The sequence below is a fragment of the Bos grunniens genome, chromosome 6 (assembly GCF_055505025.1).
Source record: "Bos grunniens cultivar Pamir isolate PY7600 chromosome 6, Bosgru_T2T1.0, whole genome shotgun sequence".
NCBI lineage: Eukaryota > Metazoa > Chordata > Mammalia > Artiodactyla > Bovidae > Bos > Bos grunniens.
In genome coordinates this window covers 8994635-9018582 of record NC_141170.1, presented here as the reverse complement: position 1 = coordinate 9018582, position 23948 = coordinate 8994635, and the positions used below count along the sequence as shown (strand labels likewise).

At 37.5% G+C, this 23948-nt stretch overlaps 1 protein-coding gene across 2 annotated transcripts in view; it reads right to left on the bottom strand.

The window, feature by feature from the left end:
- Nucleotides 1-23948, bottom strand: part of RAB28 (RAB28, member RAS oncogene family) — a 97978-nt gene that overhangs the window by 52270 nt on the left and 21760 nt on the right. For both annotated transcript variants that reach the window (XM_086407488.1, XM_086407487.1), the window contains exon 4: nt 21991-22120. In XM_086407488.1, coding sequence (XP_086263614.1) covers nt 21991-22120 — 130 coding nt within the window. The remainder of the gene's footprint in view (nt 1-21990; nt 22121-23948) is intronic.

Here is a 23948-nt window from a genome sequence, read left to right as displayed (position 1 = left end):
CACTCAGTCATGTCTGACTCTTTGTAGCCCCATGGATGCAGCACACCAGGCTTTCCTGTCCATCAACAACTCCTGGAACTTGCTCAAACTCATGTCCATTGAGTTGGTGATGCCATCCAACCATTGCATTCTGTCATCCCCTTCTCCTCCTGCCTTCAATCTTTCCCAGTATCAGGGTCTTTTCCAATGACTCAGTTCTCCACATCAGGTAACCAAAGTATTGGAGCTTCAGCTTCAACATCAGTCCTTCCAATGAATATTCAAGGCTGATTTCCTTTAGGATTGACTGGTTTGATCTCCTTGAAGTCCAAGGGTCTTCTTGAAGTCTCAAGAGTCTTCTCCAACACCACAGTTCAAAAGTATCAATTCTTCAGTGCTCAACTTTCTTTATGGTCCAACTCTCACATCCATACATGACTACTGGAAAAACCACAGTTTGGACTATACAGACCTCTGTCGGCAAAGTAAGGTCTCTGCGTTTTAATATGCTGTCTAGGTTGATCATTGTTTTTCTTCCAAGGAGCAAGCTTCTTTTAGTTTTATGGCTGCAGTCACCATCTGCAGTGATTTTGGAGCCCAAGAAAATAAAGTCTGTCACTGTTTCCCCATCTGTTTGCCATGAAGTGATGGGACTAAATGCCATGATCTTAGTTTTTGAATATTGAGTTTTAAGCCAGCTTTTTCACTCTCCTCTTTCACTTTCATCAAGAGGCTCTTTAGTTCCTCTTCACTTTCTGCCATAAGGGTGGTGTCATCTGCATATCTGAGGTTATTGATATTTCTCCAGGCAATCTTGATTCTAGTTTGTGCTTTATCTAGTCTGGCATTTTGCATGATCTACTCTGCATATAAGTTAAAACAAGCAGAGTGACAATATACAGTTTTGTCATACTCCTTTCCCAATTTGGAACCAGTCCTTTGTTCCATGTCTGGTTCTAATTGTTGCTTAGATTAGATTAAATTATATAACAACAATGTATCCTGCTTGAGGATAGTTTCTCCTTCCTGAAAACCTTCTGGCTAATCCTGTTATCTTAAAATGTAAATTCTTGGAGTGGGTCTAGTAAGATCTTTACAACCTTGAGACAGTCATTTGATTTACTGTAATAACTAATTTAAAAAGTATATAACTCCCTTACTTAGACTAGACAGTGGGGCATTCTCCATCCCCCTCTCTGATGTCTATGTCAGAAGCTTTCTCTGGCCCTTTTCATACTTTAGTAAAACTCTGCTACACAAAAGCTCTTGAGTGATCTAGCCTAGTCCCTGATCCCAAAGCTAAATCTTCTTCTTCAAAGATCATGAATCTGACACCATTCACTGTAAGCTATCAGTATGCCCATTTCTGGAAGAATCTTCCAGTGTGTTGTGATCCACACAGTCAAAGGCTTTGGTGTAGTCAATAAAACAGATGCTTTTCTGGAATTCTCTTGCTTTTTCTATGATCCAGTGGATGTTGGCAATTTGATCTCTGGTTCCTCTGCCTTTTCTAAAACCAGCTTGAACATCTGGAAGTTCTCGGTTCATGTACTCTAGAAGCCTAGCTTGGGGATTTTTGAACATTACTTTGCTAGTGTGTGAGACGAGTACAGTTATGTGATAGTTTGAACATTATTTGGCATTGCCTCTCATTGGAATGAAAACTGGTCTTTCCAGTTCTGTGGCCACTGCTGAGTTTTCCATATCTGCTAGCATATTGAGTGCAGCACTTTCACAGCATCATTTTTTAGGATTTGATATAGCTCAGTTGGAATTCCATCAACTCACCTCACTTTGTTCATAGTGATGCTTCCTAAGGCCCACTTGACTTCACACTCCAGGATGTCTAGCTCTAGGTGAGTGATCACACCATCGTGGTAATCTGGGTCATGAAGATCTTTTTTGTATAGGTCTTCTGTGTATTCTTGCCACCTCTTCTTACTATCTTTTGCTTCTGTTAGGTCCATGCCGTTTCTGCCCTTTATTGTGTCCATCTTTGCATGAAATGTTCCCTTGGTATCTCTAATTTTCTTGAAGAGATCTCTGGTCTTTCCCATTGTATTATTTTCCTCTATTTCTTTGCATTGATCATGTCTGGGCTACTGTAAACAGTGCTGCTATGAGCACAGGTGTACATGTATCCTTTCAAACTATAATTCTGAATATATGCTTAGGAGTGAGACTGATGGATCATATAGTAACACTATTATTAGTTTTCTGAGGAACCTCCATACTGTATTCTATGATGGCTGCACCAATTTACATTCCCACCAACAGTGTAAGAGGGTTCCCTTTTCTCTACACCCTGTTCAGCATTTATTATTTGTAGACCTTTTAGTAACGACCATTCTAACTGACAGACATAGTACCTCAAGGTAGCTTTTTAAAATATTTTACTACTTTTTAAAATTCTTATTTTATATACTTGATTTACAATGTTATGTTAGTTTCAGGTGTACAACAAACTGATTCTGTCATACATAAACATATAAATTTTTTTTAGATTCTCTTCCCATTTAGGTTATTACAGAATACAGAGTAGAACTTCCTGTGCTATACAGTATGTCTTTATCTATTTTGTGTATACATATATATGCTGCAAAGTCACTTCAGTTGTGTCCGACTCTGTGCGACCCCATAGATGGCAGCCCACCAGGCTCCCCCATCCCTGGGATTCTCCAGGCAAGAACACTGGAGTGGGTTGCCATTTCCTTCTCCAATGCATGAAAGTGAAAGTGAAATCGCTCAGTCATGTCCGATCCTCAGCGACACCATGGACTGCAGCCTATCAGGCTCCTCCATCCATGGGATTTTCCAGGCAAGAGTACTGGAGTGGGTTGCTATATATACACACACACACACACGTATATACACACACACACACACACACACACAAACACACACATATATGCTAAATCTAAACTCCTAATTTATCTGCCCCCCACCCCATTTTTCCCGTTTCATAACCATAAGTTTGTTTTGTAAGTCTTTGAGTCTGTTTCTGTTTTCTAAGTAAATTCATTTGTGTCATATTTTCAGAGTCCACATATAAGTGACATTATATGATATTTGTCTCTCTCTGTGTGACTTACTTCACTCAGTATAATCATCTCTAGGCCCACCAGTGTTGCTGCATTATGTCACTCCTTTTTATGAACAGCATTATTTCATTCTTTTTTATGGCTGAAGTATTCCACTGTACATCTGTACCTCACTGTAGTTTCGATTTGCATTACTTTAGTAATTAGCAATAATGGGCATCTTTTCACATGCCTACTGGCCATCTCTAAGTCTTCTTTGGAAAAATGTCTATTTAGGTCTTCTGCCTATTTCTCAATTGGGTTTTTTTGTTGTTGTTGTTACTGAATTGTAGGAGTTGCTTGTATATTTTGGAAATTAAGCCCTTGTCAGTCACATCATTTGCAAACATTTTCCTGATGCAGAGAAAGTTTTAGAGGTCAATATAGAAAGTGATCCAGCCATAACATTCCTGTAAGTCAAAGCAAAATCCAAAGCAAGGCACTCTCTTCAACTAACAAAGGCTGAGAGAGGTGAGGAACCTGCAGAAGAAATGTTTGGAGCTAACAAAAGTTGATGAATAAGGTCCAGGGAAAGAAGCCGTCTCCATGGAGATGGAGCCATGCTCCATCAACATGAAAGCACAAGGTGAACCAGCAAGTGCTCATAGAGAAGTTGTGGGAAGTTCCGAGAAGAAGATGGAGCTACGTTAACTGGTGAAGGTGGCTACACTAAACAATCCAATTTGACCAGTGACCTCATAAGAGGAGACTCAAATACAGACATGCACAAAGTAAAGACCATGTGAAGACAAAGCCATTTACAAACCAACCCTGCAGACACCTTGATCTCAGACTTAGAGCCTCTAGAATTGAGAAAATTAATTTCTGTTGTTTAAGCCACCCAGATTGAAGTACTTTGTTATGGCAGCCCTGGCAAGCTAATACAGGCTCTAATATTGTTCAGTAATTTAGATCCTCCTAGCATGGGAACCCAGAGAAGGCAATGGCACGTCACTCAGTACTCTTGCCTGGAAAATCCCATGGACAGAGGAGCCTGGTGGGCTGCAGTCCATGGGGGTCACTGAGGGTCGGACACGACTGAGCGACTTCACTTTCACTTTTCACTTTCATACATTGGAGAAGGAAATGGCAACCCACTCCAGTGTTCTTGCCTGGAGAATCCCAGGGACGGTGGAGCCTGTTGGGCTGCCGTCTATGGGGTCGCACAGAGTAGGACACGACTGAAGTGACTTAGTAGCAGCAGCAGCATGGGAACCAGAGAAGGCAATGGCAACCCACTCCAGTACTCTTGCCTGGAAAATCCCATGGACAGAGGAGCCTGGTAGGCTGCAGTCCATGGGGTTGCTAGGAGTTGGACGCGACTGAGCGACTTCACTTTCACTTTTCATTTCCATGCATTGCAGAAGGAAATGGCAACCCACTCCAGTGTTCTTGCCTGGAGTATCCCAGGGACGGGTGAGCCTGGTGGGCTGGTGTCTACGGGGTCGCACAGAGTCGGACACGACTGAAGTGACTTAGCAGCAGCAGCAGCATGGGAACAAACACCAAATATGGACATGGAACTCATACTGCAAGACACTCGAAAATGAGTTCATAGATTTTTTTTTATTTTATTTTAAAGCCAACATTTAGATCTTATGTCCATTTTCTGAATGGGTTGTTTTTTCCTTTTACATTGAGCTGCATGAGCTCTCTGTATTTTTAGAGATTAATCCTTCGTCAGTAGCTTCATTTGCAGATATTTTCTCCCATTCTGTGGGTTGTCATTTTGTTTTGTTCATGGTTTTGTTTGCCATGCAAAAACTTTTAAGTTTAATTAGGCCCTATTTGTTTCTTTTTGTTTTTATTTCCATTAGTCCAGGAGGTCTCCAAAAAAGACATGCAGAGGGCCAAAAAGCACAAGATGCTCAACATCACTAATTATTAGAAAAATGCATATCAAAACTACAATGAGGTATCACCTCACACTGGTCTGGCCATCATCAAAAAATCTACATACAATAAATGCTGGAGAGGGTGTGGAGAAAGGGAACTCTCCTAAACTGTAAATGGGAATGTAAATTGGTACAGCCACTATGGAGAACAGCATGGAGGTTTCTTAAAAACTAAAAATAGAACTATCATATGATCCAGCGATCCCACTACTGGGCATATATCCAGAGAAAATATTAATTCAAAAAGATACATACACCACAACGTTCACTGCACCATTATTTACAATAGCCAAGACATGAAGCAATCTAAATGTCCATCAACAGAGGAGTGGATAAAGATATAGTACATACAGTAGTATAAAAAATGGAGTATTACTCAGCAATAAAAAAGAGGGAAATAATGCCATTTGCAGCAACACAAATGGACCTGGAGTTGACATACTGAGTGAATTAAGTCAAACAAAGACAAATATCTTATGATACTGCTTATATATGGAATCTTAAAAAAACGGAAAATAGAATCACAGATGTAGAAAACAAACCTATGTTCACCAGGGGAGAAAGAGGGGCTAGGGATAAACTGGGAGACTAGGTCTGACATATACACACTACTACATATAAAACAGATAACTAACAAGGACCTACTGTATAGCTCAGGGAACTCTACTCAACACTCTGCCATGACCTATATGAGAAAAGAATCTTTAAAAATAGTGTGTACACTATTTTATTTTATATATGTGTGGGTACATATATATACATATATATAACTGATTCACTTTGCTATATACCTGAAAATAACACATTGTAAATCAACTATATTCCATTAAAAATAAATTTAAAAAAATTTTTAAGCCAACATTAAATTCCAAATGGAGAGACATCCTTGAATTGGCTCAAGACTTAACCATAACAAGATGTATCCAAACCTAACAGTTTTGCAAAGATTCAATTCCAGTTCCAGATTCCTCTTAATCCTTTCCTGCCCACTGATAAAGTAGAGCTAAGTAATACATTGTTTTTCTTTTGTACTTTTTGCCCATTATGTTAATCTTACTTCCACAACAAGACAAGTTTCCTGAAGGCTGGATTCATGATATATGTGCCCAGGAAGCAGCCCTGTGCTCACAAAAAGAATTTGTTACTTTATAAACTGACTGTACAAAATAGTTTCATTAAGTTTGCTATTATCTTTCAATGCTGCTTAATTTCCAGGTATTTCAAATTAGAAAGAACTCAGAACATGTCTTCAACACATATATAGAATCACACAGATTTTAAAGCATCCTACAAGAATTACTTTGTTGTTGTTGTTGTTTAGTTGCTAAATCATGTCCAATTCTTTTCTGACCTCGTGGACTGCAGTCCTCTGTTCCTCTATCCATGGGATTTCCCAGACAAGAATACTGGAGCGGGCTGCCATTTCCTTCTCCAGGGGATCTTCCTGACCCAGGGATCAAACTCATTTTCTGCACTGGCAGGTAGATTCTTCACCACTGAGCCACCAAGGAAGCCCCACAAGAATTACTTAATTTAGCCTAATTAACCATCTAATTAATCATTTAAAGTAACTATTAAAGCCATACAGACCACAATATTTATTCTTGTTTTTTCCACTGTTAGCAAAATACATCTTTTACAGTATACAGTGGCTAATCTTAACCATTCCCTAAATGATAATGAGAATGTATTTTCACAGTAGCAATTGGTGACATTTCAATAAATCAATGTGCTGCAGTGATACCTAAATAAAAGCTTATTTCACTATAATGATGCTTCCAGGCTTCCCTCAAGTCAGGTGGTTACTTGCAGTTAATGATCTGTGACATGCCACACAAGTAGTCCTAAAAAGACTTATTATCCACCTCATGTGCAACAATATTTGCTTTATGGATGGCTAAATGAATGAAGACATTCAATGCAACTGTAAAAGTAAAATCAAAAGAAAACTTACAAGTAACATGTTTTCTTTAAGTAAAAGGGCTGTGACCATTTTCCATTAATACTTAACCTTTTGCTGGAGCAGTGCAACCCCATATAATACTCAGATCCATGAAGTCCAAGAGCTGTTCTGGGTTAATGCTAATTAACTGCCCCCAACCAAAAGAGCAGTAACTTTCCAAAATTGTGAGATCATCAGCCTTTATTGCTGACGTCAAAGTCACAAAGCTAAAAGGAAACAAATATGCTTTATACATAAATTAACAGTATGTCTTTCAACTGAATTTACATACACCTACATAACACAAACACACCAGGAAAAGAATTGTTATGCTGCACGCAAAATTTGCTAATCTCAAACAATACACTATCTTTTATAGCTGCCAGACTTTGTAAGCATTCAAATGTTTACCATTTATAATTTTATTTCATTTACTAGACTCGGCTTTTGTCCACCATATGTCCACTGTGGATTAACTATTCCCTTAGGCACAATTAGAGCCTTTCCATTTGTTGTAAGAAGAGCTAAGTATGAAGGACACAGCCAGAAATAACATTTATACCTCAACCAAAAACAGAAGAACATTCAAACTCAAACGATGGTTTATGTAGCATCTTTTTTTTATTAGACACATGTCTACAAAGCAAAATAAACTTGAGATAAAAAATCATGGCAACTGTACACCAGCTTTCACCATTCAGATTGAACACCAAAATTATAACATCTCCATCAACTGAATTTAAATATTTTTGCAGAAAAAAATGTACTTCTAAACTACAAGTGAAGGGTGGCTTTCAAACAATAATTATAACCAAAACTTTAATAATCATTTGAAATACATTCAAAGACATTTCACAAAAATTTTGGTATTTTTGATTTTTAAATCCTTAAGTTAAAAATCTACATGGACTGAGCAGTATCTCTTCCCATTACCCATAACTAGAAGACAGGATTCTGAGAGACAGTGGGAATAAAACAACAATTAATACATATAGCACCTATTAAATACCAGGCATGATTCCAGGAGTTTTGTATGTATTTAATTCTTTTAACAACCTCCTTATAAGGTAGGTGGTATTGTCATTTCTGTTTTACAGATGACAAAACTGAGGTACAAGAGGGTGAATAGCTCCCCATGGTCACAGGTTTAAATAAGTGAGCCCATATCTGACCTAAGTGATCTTACTTAGAAGTCTTTGTCCTTGACCACTACTCATACTGCCTTTATAATAAAGATATTAAAGTGCTAGAACACACTACAAAACAAATATCAATAAGGGGAAATAAATACAACTTCTCATCTTTTAAAATTAAAATTTTGAATGTAAATTAAGCGATTAGGGCTCAAGAGTTTAGTTTTCAAAAGAACTATGTGTGTAATATAAAAGAATTTTTACATGATCTTGTGTTACAGTAAGTCATAAGCACCAAGTGAAGCTGTTACTAAATGCCTCTTCCAAATGAAAAACCTAGCCTAGAGTTTTACAAAAGCTAGGGGGAATAAAAAAGTATTATTTTTTCTCTTTATCATCTCAAAAAGTTCCATAATTCCATCCTTTACTGAGATTGAGAATTAATAATTTTGTAGTCATTCATAACAAGTGTTAGTATTTATTGAGCACTTCCTGTGGCCAGGGATTGAACTGGATCCTAGAGAGACAGCAGTGAATAGGACAGTCTCTGCCTTCATGGAGCTTTAGTCACAGAACACCTGCATGATTCCAAAGGGAAAAACTAAACAAACTTTGCTCTAAAAAAAGGTGATACTTTTTCAGAAAAATGGCACAGCTTAAAAAGCATAAAACAGCTAATAAGTATTAAAATCAAGGGAGAAACTATCTAGTATTCTGTCCTACCTAGTCCTTTTCTATTTATTCCCCTCAACCCTCTATAAAAAGAATTGGGAAAGTTCTCACACACACCCTTCACGTTCTACCTTTTCACTTAATGAGAATCAATACAACAAACTGAAGAGTAAAGATGACATTTAAAACTATATCTAAAATCAGAACAAGTTTTTAAAAAAATTGAAACATTCATTTTACATCATCAGGTGTTTGCACAACTCCTTCCCCTCCATGTCTGTCTCTCTCTTTTCCAAGGAACATAAAGCATACAGTACTACCTTCCCTCCGTTAATGTGAGCCCTCACTCACGTCCCCTCCTGCTGCTTCCCCACTCATCACTCAGTGGCATTACATATACATGTTGCCTCCATTCTCTGTCTACAATTCATTTCCTTCCCTTCTCTCTGGAACTCACTCTGCTCAGCTTTCAGTCCCACAACTCCAGTGAACCTGCTTACCAAGGTCACCACCAACTGCCTCTGTACTGCTTAATCTAACCATCCTCAGACCTGCTCTGTTGATCACTCCTTTCTCCTTAAAAATCCTGTACATCTGGCTCCCAGGACACTTCACTCTCCTGATTTTCCTCCTACCTTTACTGGCCACACTTTAATTCCCTTGCTAATCTCTCTTCACTTTCCCAACTTTAAAATATGACTTAACTTAAGGACTAATCTTTTGACCTCTTTTCTTTTTATACTCATTCTATGTAAAGTTCATCCAGTCTCAAGGATTTATGAACAAAGCTAATGCAGGTGATGGAATTCCAGAGCTATTTCAAATCCTGAAAGATGATGCTGTGAAAGTGCTGCACTCAATATGCCAGCAAATTTGGAAAACTCAGCAGTGGCCACAGGACTGGAAAAGGTGAGTTTTCATTCCAATCCCAAAGAAAGGCAATACCAAAGAATGCTCAAACTACCACACAATTGCACTCATCTCACACGCTAGTAAAGTAATGCTCAAAATTCTCCAAGCCAGGCTTCAGCAATATGTGAACCGTGAACTTCCACATGTTCAAGCTGGTTTTAGAGACGGCAGAGGAACCAGAGATCAAATTGCCAACATCCGCTGGATCATGGAAAAAGCAAGAGAGTTCCAGAAAAACATCTATTTCTGCTTTATTGACTATGCCAAAGCCTTTGACTGTGTGGATCACAATAAACTGTGGAAAATTCTGAAAGAGATGGGAATACCAGACCATCTGATCTGCCTCTTGAGAAACCTGAAGCAACAGTTAGAACTGGACATGGAACAAAAGACTGGTTCCAAATAGGAAAAGGAGTACGTCAAGGCTGTATATTGTCACCCTGCTTATTTAACTTATATGCAGAGTATATGATGGGAAACACTGGGCTGGAGGAAGCACAAGCTGGCATCAAGATTGCCGGGAGAAACATCAATAAGCTCAGATATGCAGATACCACCACCTTTATGGAAGAAAGTGAAGAGGAACTAAAAAGCCTCTTGATTAAAGTGAAGGAGGAGAGTGGAAAAGTTGGCTTAAAGCTCAACATTCAGAAAACTAAGATCATGGCATCTGGTCCCATTATTTCATGGCAAATAGATGGGGAAACAGTGGAAACAGTGTCAGACTTTATTTTGGGGGGCTCCAAAATCACTACAGATGGTGATTGCAGCCAGGAAATTAAAAGACGCTTACTCCTTGGAAGGAAAGTTATGACCAACCTAGATAGCATATTCAAAAGCAGAGACATTACTTTGCCAACAAAGGTCCGTCTAGTCAAGGCTATGGTTTTTCCTGTGGTCATGTATGGATGTGAGAGTTGGACTGTGAAGAAGGCTGAGTGCCAAAGAATTGATGCTTTTGAACTGTGGTGTTGGAGAAGACTCTTGAGAGTCCCTTGGACTGCAAGAAGATCCAACCAGTCCATCCTAAAGGAGATCAGTCCTGGGTGTTCACTGGAAGGACTGATGTTGAAGCTGAAACTCCAATACTTTGGCCACCTCATGCGAAGAATTGACTCATTGGAAAAGACCCTAATGCTGGCAAGGATTGGGGGCAGGAGGAGAAGAGGACAACAGAGGATAAGATGGCTGGATGGCATCACCGACTCAATGGACATGGGTCTGGGTAGACTCCGGGAGCTGGTGATGGACAGGGAGGCCTGGCGTACTTCGATTCATGGGGTTGCAAAGAGTCGGACATGACTGTGTGACTGAACTGAACTTACAGAATATGGTGTTGACTCCCAGACTTTCATCTCTAGTCTTCATCTTGTCACTGAATGATAGACTCATACATCCAACTACTAAACATCTCTACGTAGAGGCTTACTAAGTACACCTAGGGTCACAGAGTCGGACACGACTGAGCGACTGAACTGAACTGAACATGTCCAAGACCAATCTTATCCAAATCTGCTCCACCAACACTCTTCCTCATCTCAGTAAACTAAAGTTTAACCTTCCAGATGCGAAGACCAAAAATCTTGGCATTATACGGCCTCTTCTCCCCTCTATCCATAACCAATCTACGAAAATATCCATCAATACCTTCCAAATATATCCAGAAGCCAACCACTTCTCATGGATGTTAAAGTCACTTTCAGTTCAGTTCAGTCGCTCAGTTGTGTCTGACTCTTTGAGACCCCATGAATTCCAACACGCCAGGCCTCCCTGTCCATCACCAACTCCCTGAGTTCACTCAGACTCACGTCCATTGAGTCGGTGATGCCATCCAGCCATCTCATCCTCTGTCGTCCCCTTCTCCTCCTGCCCCCAATCCCTCCCAGCATCAGAGTCTTTTCCAATGAGTCAACTCTTCGCATGAGGTGGCCAAAGTACTGGAGTTTCAGCTTTAGCATCACTGCTTCCAAAGAACACCCAGGACTGATCTCCTTTAGAATGGACTGGTTGGATCTCCTTGCAGTCCAAGGGACTTTAATCGTGTCCAACTCTTTGTGACCCTATGGACTATAGCCTGTCAGGCTCTTCTGTCCATAGGATTCTCCAGGCAAGAATAATGAAGTAGGTTGCCATGCCCTCCCCTAGGGGATCTTCCTGACCCAGAGACTGAACCTGTGCCCTTGAGGTCTCCTGCATTGGCAAGTGGGTTCTTTACCGCAAGGGCCACCTGTAGTTCTCACCTGGATTGTGAAAAAGTTTCTATTTACCTTGCTTCCACTTTTACCCACTATGGTATATTCTCAAATAGGAACTGTAGTAATCCTTTCAAGTTAAATCATTTCACTCTCCTCAAACCCCTCAGTGGCTCTTCATCTCGTGCAAATAAAAGTCAGAGTCCTTACAATAGCCAACAGTCCTTCCTGACCTGTCCTCCCCTTCTCTATCATCGTGCTTCAATCCTATGCTAGTCTTTCAGTTACTGTTCCCCATACACAGCTATACACACAGCTACCAACTCTCCCCACTCTCCTGTCTCCTTCTCTTTCTCTCCCTCATGTACACACAGACACATGTGTGCCTCCTCCTCTTAGAAAAGAGAAAAAACAACATCCAAATACTTCAGGGAGGCCTTTTCACCTACTCCTTCCCTTTACCTGGATAACTCTTCTGCCAGGTATCTATGTGGCACTCTCTCTCATCTCCTTTATGCCTCTGCTCAAATGTCATCTTCTCAGACTTTCCCTGATGACCATATTTAAAATCTTAACACTCTCTTCTAAGAATTCCTTTTTCTCCTTTCCTGCTCTATCTATCTACACAACACAATGCCATTTAATACATTATGTATTATACTTATTTATTTATTGCCTATCTTCCTCTACGGAGAAGGCAATGGCACCCCACTCCAGTACTCTTGCCTGGAAAATCCCATGGACGGAGAAGCCTGGTAGGCTGCAGTCCATGGGGTCGCTGAGGGTCGGACACGACTGAGCGACTTCACTTTCACTTTTCACTTTCATGCATTGGAGAAGGAAATGGCAACCCACTCCAGTGTTCTTGCCTGGAGAATCCCAGGGACGGGGGAGCCTGGTGGGCTGCCGTCTCTGGGGTCGCACAGAGTCGGACACGACTGAAGTGACTTAGCAGCATCTTCCTCTACTGGAACACCTAGACAGGTATGGGCTCAATGAAAATTTGCTGAATGAATGAAATAAATGAATAAGAAAAGATGTAAGAAAGCACACAAAGAAAATAACTGCTGAATTGCTTTACTTACTGCAGAAACTAGACATTCATATGAAATTTTAAAAAACATGACAGAAAATGAAAACTAAATTCTAAACTCAAGAACAAATTTCAATTAAAAAGAAATGCTTTTTAAAATCAGGCTCCCTGGCTTCAGATTATACTACAAAGCTACAGTAATCAAAACAGCATGGTACAGGCATAAAAAGAGACACACAGATCAATGGAACAAAAGAGACAGAATTCAATACTAAGATTTATCGTTACTGTTATTTTAGGTAAATGCATCTATTCATGTATATGGAAAATGGATATTTAATAACTGAATGATAAAATGAGCCTAAAAAATCATCTCTGCAAGGATATTTCAATTACATATAAAGTTAAACTCTCTTAAAATTGTACAGCAACAAATACGGTTAGGGTCATCATATTTTAGGAATAGAAGGTGCTTATGACTGTCTGGTAAAATCCCCTCATCTTATACATGAGGATCATCTTAAGTGAATAAATTGCCAAGGTAATGAAGTTAGGAAAAAATGACAATAGCAGTACAAAGTTTTCTGATCCCCACTCTAGTATTCTTTTAATGCATTTTGGATTTATTACATAATCACTGCAAATATAAAGCACACTATTAAAGGGGCTTAAATTACATTGATGAAAATCTCAAATCTCCTTTTCACACACAAAAAATGTTTTTATAGCTGCATTCTTTAATACTTAATTTAATTTTTAGTAATTAAATTTTCTTCTAAAAATTAAATTCCAAGAAATTCATCATAAAAGAAACAAAAGATGGATTATGCTTTCTTTAGCATTTAATAAACTTTCTATATCATGACAATGAAAGATAGAAATTATATAAACAGATTGCTATGCCCAAAATCCTTACACAGCTCCTCCCAAACAAAACAAAACCACATAAGGCAGAAGCCAACCCAATACTGTAAAGCAATTAGCCTCCAATTAAAAAAAAAAAGAAAAAACAAAACCACAAAGTCCTTAAACTTCCCAAGCTAAGTAAACCATAATACTGCCAAAATGGTTTAAAGCAGGCCATCTTAAAAAAAAAAAAAAGTAACTATGAAATGACATAATAACTGTAACAACTGTCAAGTGAAAAATGTTTCTCGATGAGTGTTATGAAAAAGCACTCATATGACATTTTCTCCCCCCCAATATATCAGTGACAATAACAGTCTGAATTTAAGCTTATGCGTTTATTTGAGGAAACTACTCAATCAATTAAACTTGAAATATTATCATAATGTTCTTAAAAGTACAGTAGTAGGGTGAAATAGCACATAAAGGAACAAGTATAAGTGTTTATATTAAATACTCTCACTCAATATACAGAATACTGATGCTACCAGTGTCAGAATAAGATGCTATCATCATCCTCCAGTAAGTACATAATCATAGCTCTATTTTAAAAATTTACATGTAAACAGAGGAGAAAGCAATATACATATAAAGCCACAGAAACAGAAATGTTAGATCCATCTGAAAAAGACACTTGGATTTGATACCTTGGGATTACTATTACTGGAACAAAAAGAACCAAAGTATTAAAATAAATGGATAAGGAGCAGACTTTTAATTTAGACTGTATAAACAGAATGAACTTTTCAAATCCTCAAAAGAGCTTTTGTTTATGCTTTATAAATTGTAAACTCTTACACAAATTTGTAATGACTCATTTGTTCACTGTCATAATATTATAGATGACAATTTTTATAGAAGTTGATATTAATTCTTCAAAACAGGAATCAAAGTAAACGTTACTTACTTCATAGTTTCACATTTCCACTCTCCAGATAAAATAAGAATTTCTGAAGACTCAAAAAAGTCACAGTATAGGCAAGTATTTTCATGTAAATTCCCATGAAGTTCTTAAAGCTGAACTTATAACCTTCTCTTACACTCCTCTATTACTAAGAATAAGGAATAGTCTCTAAAAGCCTTGTGATAATTTTATTGAGAAGATCAGTAAAATTTTCAACTTAAAATTTACTTGTTTTACTAATACATTTCCATGGAGTTCAGGGAACACAACTTACAGGGTACATTAAAATGTAACCTTTGAACCTCACAGTGTAAAACATCACTTCCTGGGCAGAGATAGTACTCCAAGAACAATCAATCACTGTTAAGAAGAATATACACTCAACATTGTTAATTAGTGTAGATGCACTCTTCTCTATGCCCTCATCTGTCATGAAGATTGTTTAAAAATCTGAGTTATTAGTCTTTATTTGGGAAAGGATCTGTTTAATATCTTTAAGAGTAGAAATCATTCATCCATTCACTCTATACTGGAGCGTGATAATTCCTACTACCAATACAAGTTACTGATAGCCACCACCCCTCCACTAACTAAGAAGCTATAAATCAGGAAGGGGGCAGCTCCTATGCAACCCTGTTAATTTCTGTTTACAATCTATCCAACCGAGAATGTTAGCTAGTCAGGGGAGAAACTAGGTGATGGATCAGATAGTAGGAAAACATAACAGCTTAAAGATAGAAAATAACAAAATGACAAATTAAACTGTCATTTGGTTATAACATGGATTGAATATAAAATTAATCTTAAAAAAATTAATATTCCTGATGTTCATTTCAATTTGAACTTTCCCTGAAACACTAAAACTAAAATTGTATTTGAGTGCAGATTATGATTTTTAAATTAAACACACAAATTTTTAATCTGTAAATTAAAAGTTGAAAGTGTACAGTTCTACCAATATGTAAAAGTTTAAAATATGAAGAAAAATCTGAATTTTTTTAACATTTATTTACTCTAAAATCATGACAGAAAATCTATGACATTTTATCTCAAACATGATCCAGCATAATATAACCCCGATGTGTTTCCTAAGAAACTCTGACATTATTAACCAGAGTGGAATTCACTAGGGCAGTTGGGTCTGAAGGCCATCTAACAGATTCCCTGTATCTACATATGTATTTTTCCTCATTAAGAAACCATTTTCCCTGAATAACATATCCCGGGCCATAAACACTTCTAATTTCAACAGAGTCTTCATGAAAAGGCTTTTATTCATTCATTCAGTATTCATTCATTCAGGCACTGTTGTAAGTGATGAGATCCTCAGCTTTCACAGAGTTTAGGCAGACAAGAAACAAACAAGAAATGATACCAGATGACAATGAGACTAGGCAGATAACTGAAACAGAACATCCTGACAGACTTTAGATTTCTTTAGATTTCATTGGTCGAGGAAGGCAACTCTGAAGTGATGACATTTAAGATGAGTTACAAATGACAAAATGGAGCCAGCCAAGCGGAGGCCAGAAGGAAAAGTCTATCAAGCAGAAGAAACCCTAAAGTACAAATTAACTTGGAAGGTTATAGGAACAGAAAAAAAGACAAATGTGCCTTACACACACAGTGGACAAGGGAGCATTTAGTAGAAAATGAGTCTGAGAGGTAAGTAGGAGCCAGATTACCTTGTGCTTGAGAAACTGGATAAGGAGTTTGGATTTCAGTCTAAGTGTGATGAGAAGGCACTAGAGGATTCTAAGCAGAAAAGTCATATAACATGATTTGCCGTTTGGGAGCTGAATTGTAGGAGAACAAAGCAAGGAGCAGGAAGAACAGTTAGGAAGCTAGTGCCATAGTTCACATGAAAGATGGTCAGGTCCACTTGTAACAAGCCTGTAGTAAGTGGAGATAAACTAAAAATCCCTAGGCTCTGCAGTACAGGCTCTGGTCAACTGAGAATGCCCCGATGTTGGGACAGCAAGACCTTCAAGGCCAGGAAACCAGGGTCTAGGCCTGGTGCATTTGGCTCCCCAAATTGTAGAAGCTATCCTAGATGGTAATATAATTGCTTCCAGGTGCTTATGTGGCTATAGTCATTGTAGCCTATGAGGCATCTCACTGCACTTGCAGCTGCAAACATCATCAAACTTCAACCGAACATAAAACACACAGAATAAGTAGATGGCTTACCCTCTTTCCCATTCTGAAAGTTACTACTTCCAAACGAAGTTTTTTAATCTCATTAAGGAAAAGTAAGGCCTTCCATGGAAATTTGAACATAACTACTTATTAATCCCAACAACCAAACAAAGCAAAAGGTCAAATTTCTAGAAAACTTGAGGATGGTATAGAAAAAGAGTAAAATTAAGACCCAGGTTAGCAGGTCCCAAACACTGCTTAAGCATTCTCTTGGGTTCTACTTTTGTGTAAAATAATAATGGCTACCTGAATACACATAGGTGGCACTCGAGAATGTCTGCTGAATGAACTGCCCTACCCAATACACAGTATGAGAACTATCACGGTAAAAAACAAGAAAAAATGGTGACAAAAGAATTCTTTAAGAACCATTTCCTTCAGGCTACTTTTGTAAAATTTCTATTTCAGCTTGTGGCTCAGATGGTAAAGCGTCTGCCTGCAATACAGGAGAACCAGATTCGATCCCCGGGTTGGGAAGATCTCCTGGAGAAGGAAATGGCAACCCACTCCAGTATTCCTGCCTGGAGAATCCCAGGGACAGAGGACCCTGGTAGGCTACAGTCCATGGGATCACAAAGAGTCAGACACGACTGAGCAACTTCACTTCACTTCACTTCAATCTGTAATTATGGTCTTTCAAGTTGAAGTTATAGTCCATGCTTTTAAAAGGCTACATGATTAATAATAATAATTAATAGTTATCAACACTTACGTATATAGGAAAAGTATTTTTATGTAATAGCCCATTTAATCATTAAATCGACTTTATCACACAGAAACTATGATCCTTATTTCCAGATGAAGAAATTAAAGAAATAAAGTAACTTGTATGATATTACACTGCTAGTAGGGGAAAAAACTGGGCTTGTAAGGAAAGTCTGTCTCAATTTAAAACCGTCTGATCTTAACCATGACTCAATACTTCATTTTCTGTCTTAAACAGTACAAAGAAAGAACATTAACTAGTATTTCATAGCCTTTTAGAATTGAATATAAAATAAAAAATTTTATTTTATGTACAGTTGACCATTGATCAACACTGGTTTGAACTGTGCAGATCCACTAACACACAGATTTTTTTCTCGGTAGTAAATACTACAGTACCTCATGATCTGAGATTGGTTCAATCCATGGATGCAGAACCACAGATACAGAGGAACCATTTTTACAGAGGGCTGGCTAAAAGTGAAACGTGAATTTTTGACTGCAGGAAGGAACTATGTCTATAAACCCTGTGATGTTGTTCAAGGGTCAAATGTATTATATATTTTTTAGTATGTACTGAAATAATTAACTTACTAATTAACACTCTATTTCATTAAAGCAAGTCCCTTCCTCTGCTGGCTATATCATCAACCTACTCTAGTTACTCTCTATATTTAACCATAATAAAACACAATTTTTACAAAAATAAACCTGTAATTCACCTTTAGCTAAGACTATCCTCAATCCTCAGCCCAAATTTCTGAGAATTTACCATATTTTAATAAAAAGCAAATGACTTTATAACTTAGTAATATAAGTTCTTACTATGGAGCAAATTCACACACACACTCTGTGCACGGAAATTTTCTCTGTATCTCATCTTTTTGCTCAACTTTGGCTAAAAGTTGGCTCTGCTGTCAGTATTTTCCTAGTCTACACATGCTTCTTTTCAACATATGTTTTCCATTCAAACTGCACAGAATAGGACACGATGATGAATTTTTAAAAGCACAGTTAGGCAGACAATGACTCTAGATAATAATCATCATAATTCAGCTTCAAATGTCTTCCTAAATTCATTGTCAACAGATCTACTTTAAAAGAAATGTTAAAGGAAGTTCTTCAAAGAGAAAGAATCTACTATCAGACTCTTGGATGTATACAGATGAATAAAAGTGTCGGCAACGTAATAAGTAAAGGTAAAATGAAATGTGTGTGTGCTATGTGTGCTAGGCTGTTTCAGTTGTGTCTGACTCTGTGCTACCAGGCTCCTCTGTCCATGGGATTCTCCAAGCAAGGATACTGTGGCGGGTTGCACTGCCCTTCTCCAGGGGATCTCCCTACCCAAGGATGGAACCTGTATCTCTTTTCATCTTTTGCATTGCCAGGCGGGTTCCTTACCACTAGCACTGCCTGAGATGCCAAAATAAAGTGCACCTTTTTCTTATCTGTAATTGTTTTGAAAGCTAAATGACTATTTAAAGCAAAAGTTGTTTACAGAATATTTAAAAATATGTCTGACAATAATAACACAAAGAATTGAGGGGGTATTAAAAAATACTACACATGAAAAGTGATACTATTATTTGAAGGTAGAGTAATTAAGGATATATACTGAAAATTCTGGGCTTCCCTGATAGCTCAGTTGGTAAAGAATTTGCCTGCAGTGCAGGAGACCCCAGTTTGATTCCTGGGTCAGGAAGATCCGCTGGAGAAGGGAGAGGCCACCCACTCCAAAATTCTAAAGAAACAACTAAAAACATAATACATGAATATATAATATGTATAATAAGTTAATAAGTGAGATAAAATGGAATAATAATCAATTAAGCAAGGAAGAAAAAGAGGAGAAAAAAGAAGCAACAGACTGAACAAATATGACACTCGTGATGAATGAAAAAGGTGGGACAGAACAATTCTGAGCATCTTTTCATCTGGAACATTCTCTGAATCTGAGAGCTGCTTCCTTGACTTGGAAGACTTTCCAATGTCATGAGGCCCTTGATATAGAAACTCTTAATAAAATCTCTTTAACTAGCTTGCTGCTGCTATTGCTACTAAGTCACTTCAGTCGTGTCCGACTCTGTGCAACCCCATAGACGGCAGCCCACAAGGCTCTGCCGTCCCTGGGATTCTCCAGGCAAGAACACTGGAATGGGCTGCCATTTCCTTCTCCAATGCATTAAAGTGAACAGTGAAAGTGAAGTCGCTCAGTCGTTTGAGCAAAAAAAAAGAAAAAAAAAAAAATCTTTGCTTTTTAATATAATTATACCTCCCCAAAAAGAAAATACTACTATAATGTAATGCCTTATCTCTTAGAAGGGCTTCCTTTATAGCTCAGTTGGTAAAGAATCTGCCTGCAGTGCAGGAGACCCGGGTTCGATTCCTGAGTTGGGAAGATCCCCTGGAGAAGGAAATGGCAATCCACTCCAGCATTCTTGCCTGGAAAATCCCACGGACAGAGGAGCCTGACAGGCTACAGTCCATGGGGTCACAAGAGTCGGACACGACTTAGCAACTGAACCACTCTCTCTTAGAAACAAATTGTAAGATCATTCACTACATGAACATATTGATCATATGAAACTGGGCCAGTGACAGATAATAGTAAACAATATCCAGATACATGTTCATCTCTAATCACTTAATTTTACATAGATATAATATTCTGTGTGATCACATACTCTATTACATGATCTCATTCTGAAACAGAGTATTAGTAATATAAATACAAGAAAAGGATTACTCCAAAAGTAAAAAAATTCTTTCAATTTTCATGCTATTAAATCTCAAACATAACACTGTAACAATTTTTGGCATAAGTTCATATAACTTATGTAAATGTTTGTTTTTAAAACTCAGAATGGCATCACCAGCACAGTCCAATAGCCCATCTAGTCTGACATCCTGACAGTGACCAATGATGGAGGCCTCACAGGATAGCATAAACACATAACATAATGTATATAATTGTGCACCACCACACCATTACTCCAGATGTAGTTAGATTATATCCTGAAAGAAATGAAAACAAATCCCAACTCCCATCACTTCCGTACTCTGTAATTTCCCAAAAGGTGATGGGAAACCTCCAATAAAGCACAAATTTAACTATAATATATGCCAATGCTTTGGTGACATGACAAATGACTAACAAATGATCTTCTAAAATGAAAAACTATACTCAGAAATAGAACCTAAGCTCATCAAAACTTATGATTTGTAAAATGAGTTTTCAATGAGTTGAAAAGCATCGGATTCACTTAGTTACATCTATAAAACAGATAAGCAAAATTTAATTAAAGCTTAATAGAAATTGTTTTCATCCATTTTGTGATACGTTATACTGTTTTCTCGAAAGTAGTAAAAAAATTTATATTTTTAACTCTTCAGAGAAATTATATTCACACCTGTTTTGTAATGGTTTTAAAGCAAGGCTTGGATTTATTAAATGTTCATCTAAGTGTGTAAAACCACATAATGAAGAAACCATGGTTTGGTCCTTCAGGAAGTACTATTTCCTAAACAATTATAAACCCCCCCAAAAATTCACTATATTTTTACTTCTGGAAGAGATAATTCTCTTGGTAGTAAACTTGGGTATTGATTTAACAACGCTTATAGTTAGGAAACAGTTTCTGACCTGAATCCTCCATGGTATAATTTAAATTCATTTCTCTTTCTCTGACCTCAAATAAGTTGTAGAAGATTGGGTCATATCATATCTATTTGAAAACTCTTATTAAGGTCCCTTTTTCCGGGTAAATGCATTGCAGGACTACAGACCAAGTAACAATCCTGTATTGAAATCAATCTTATAATTTTTACATGCTGTATATCATAGCCCAAGAGACAGATTTGAAAAATTATCCATCATTTCTACAAAGCACCACTCCTTCCCCACAATAATATACTTTCTCAAGGAAAAAAAATAATAATGTACAAGCAAACCTCAAAAATTTAGAAAAAGAAAGTCAATGAGCGATGAGGGCAAGGAATAATACACACAGAATTCCATGCAGACACTGCTTCCTTCCCCGGAACAGGGTACCATTTAATGAAATGTATCTCTCAAAATCTCTGGGGCAGAGCTAAGGCTGCAGTGCAATATCATAAAAACGTGCAGCTGTGCTGCCATTCTTAATAGTCCACGCTGCATCCTTAGACCACAGGAAGCCAAAACACACACACTGTCAGAACACAACTTACCTTAACAAGGAACCAGCCAAAGCAGCAGAGCAGTTACGACAGGTCAAGCATCAAAATTGTTACTGAAAAGACTGTACACATCTTTATGAATTTTCTCAACTTGCTCACTCCAGAAAAGCTGTTTTTCCAAAAAAGCTACTTACGTTTTCAAACATCATTTCTTTTAAGGATAAAAACTATAAGATAGGCAAATAAATTTACTACATATAAATAAACATTTATAACTTACTTTTATTGCCCACCAAGGCAACCAGGGGCTGAGTTTCTGACTCCTCACTCACTTTCTTCACCACGGAATACCAATCTTCTAAATTCTCAAAGCTTTGATAATTTGTAACATCATATACCAAGAGGACTCCCTGTCACAAAAGAGTTACACAACATTTGTAATATACTGCTTTAAAAAATATTAATACTAAATACTCATAAGTAATAGATACGTTGAGTATAAAAAATAACAAGCAAGGCCTGTTTGTATCTGCCTTTAATTCTGTTATTAGCAGACAGATAATACTGAATGTTTTCATTCAAGATGTGAAGATACAAAGCAAGATAAAGAATGATTATATCAAATTGTGAGTGAGTTCCCAATAAGATATCTGGGATATGCTTGATAAGTTTCAATAAATGTAAGAAAAATCTTATTATAGAGGTGGAAAAAAGCTGCAAGGTCTACAATTCTGCCTGTCACTTTCATGAGGTCAAAAATTTAAACCTTTTAATAAATAACCATCTGCTGCTGCTCTTTTAAAATATTTTCAAAAATGGAGATACTGTGACATCCCTTGATAGTCAATTTCAGCGTTTAACACAATTTTCTTTAAATGAAATAAGTCGATTTCCTCTTTTGGTCCTCTGTGCATTAGGAGAACAACATGAGAGTATCCTCCTTATAATAACCCTTCATGTACTTGCAGATAGTTAAGTCACTCTTTCACTTGAAGATAGTTAAGTATCCTTTCCAGTATAAACAAACTCAATTCCTTAAACTTGCCTCAAAGGACCTATTTTCTATCCTTCTAATCACAGTTGTTGGTTCTTCCCAAGGCATGATACATATAGTTTTTTGACATCCTCTTTAAAATGAGCAATGTAAAACTGGACATGATACTGTAATAAGAGTCTGAACAAAGCCAAATATAACAGAGGGATTGCTTCCTGTCTCTTATATATCATATTCCTTTTAATACATCCCATTATTTTGTGTGGGAAGGAAAAGTATGTACACACACAAAAATAACACTGCTACATTCTTGATTCTCATCCAATTTGTGGTCAAACACTTAATACAAAGCTCTACATATATAAGTCTGGACCCTAATGGCATTTATGTCTCCTTCTTCTTAAGTTATAATCACAAATGTTGACAACTTCTTACACCTATTATGTACCAGAGAGATATCTGGATCTTTTCATTCCTCCTCACAAAATATCATGCAAGACTGGTATTATCCTCATTTTCACTAATAAACACAAGGTCACAGGGACCCAGAATTTGAATCAAGGACTGACTATAAAGTCCACTCATTTACTCTATAAACATTTGTCAGTCAGCTATATGCCAGGCACTGTGCTGGGTACTAGGGACATAAATTCCAGCTTCAAGGAACTCAGAGCCCTGCAACAAAGACAGGCACACAAACAGACAGGTATATAACACAAAACTCATCAGCAACAGTATGCTGGTAAATATTAATTAACCAGCTTAAGGCATGGTAAGGAGAGGAAAGGATGAGACAGGGTTATTTGTAGCATTTGCCAATTTCTGTAATGTAAATACTCTCCTGTGGTCATTTAAAATCTATCAGTGTCACTTCACGAAACAGAGCTGGGTAGGACATCACCACACAGCATTTCCACTATACAGACACACTTGATACACTAGATACAAAAAACCTTGAGGGCACAAACAACAGAAATATACAGTAAAATAATCAGTAAGTGATACATTTTGATCATATAAATCTTTGTTTTTAATTTATGAGTTTATACATACATATATATTTGTAATCCCAAATATATTCAACAACTGGCTGAAAAAAAATTCCTAAAAATTTAACAATTGACTCTCCCTATCCAGATCTAGCTCACTACTGTTATGACCTTTCGGTCCTATACTCTTTTCCCCCACAGTTTTATCACGAAATGGTTGACATATATCACTGTACAAGTTGAAGGCGTACAGCA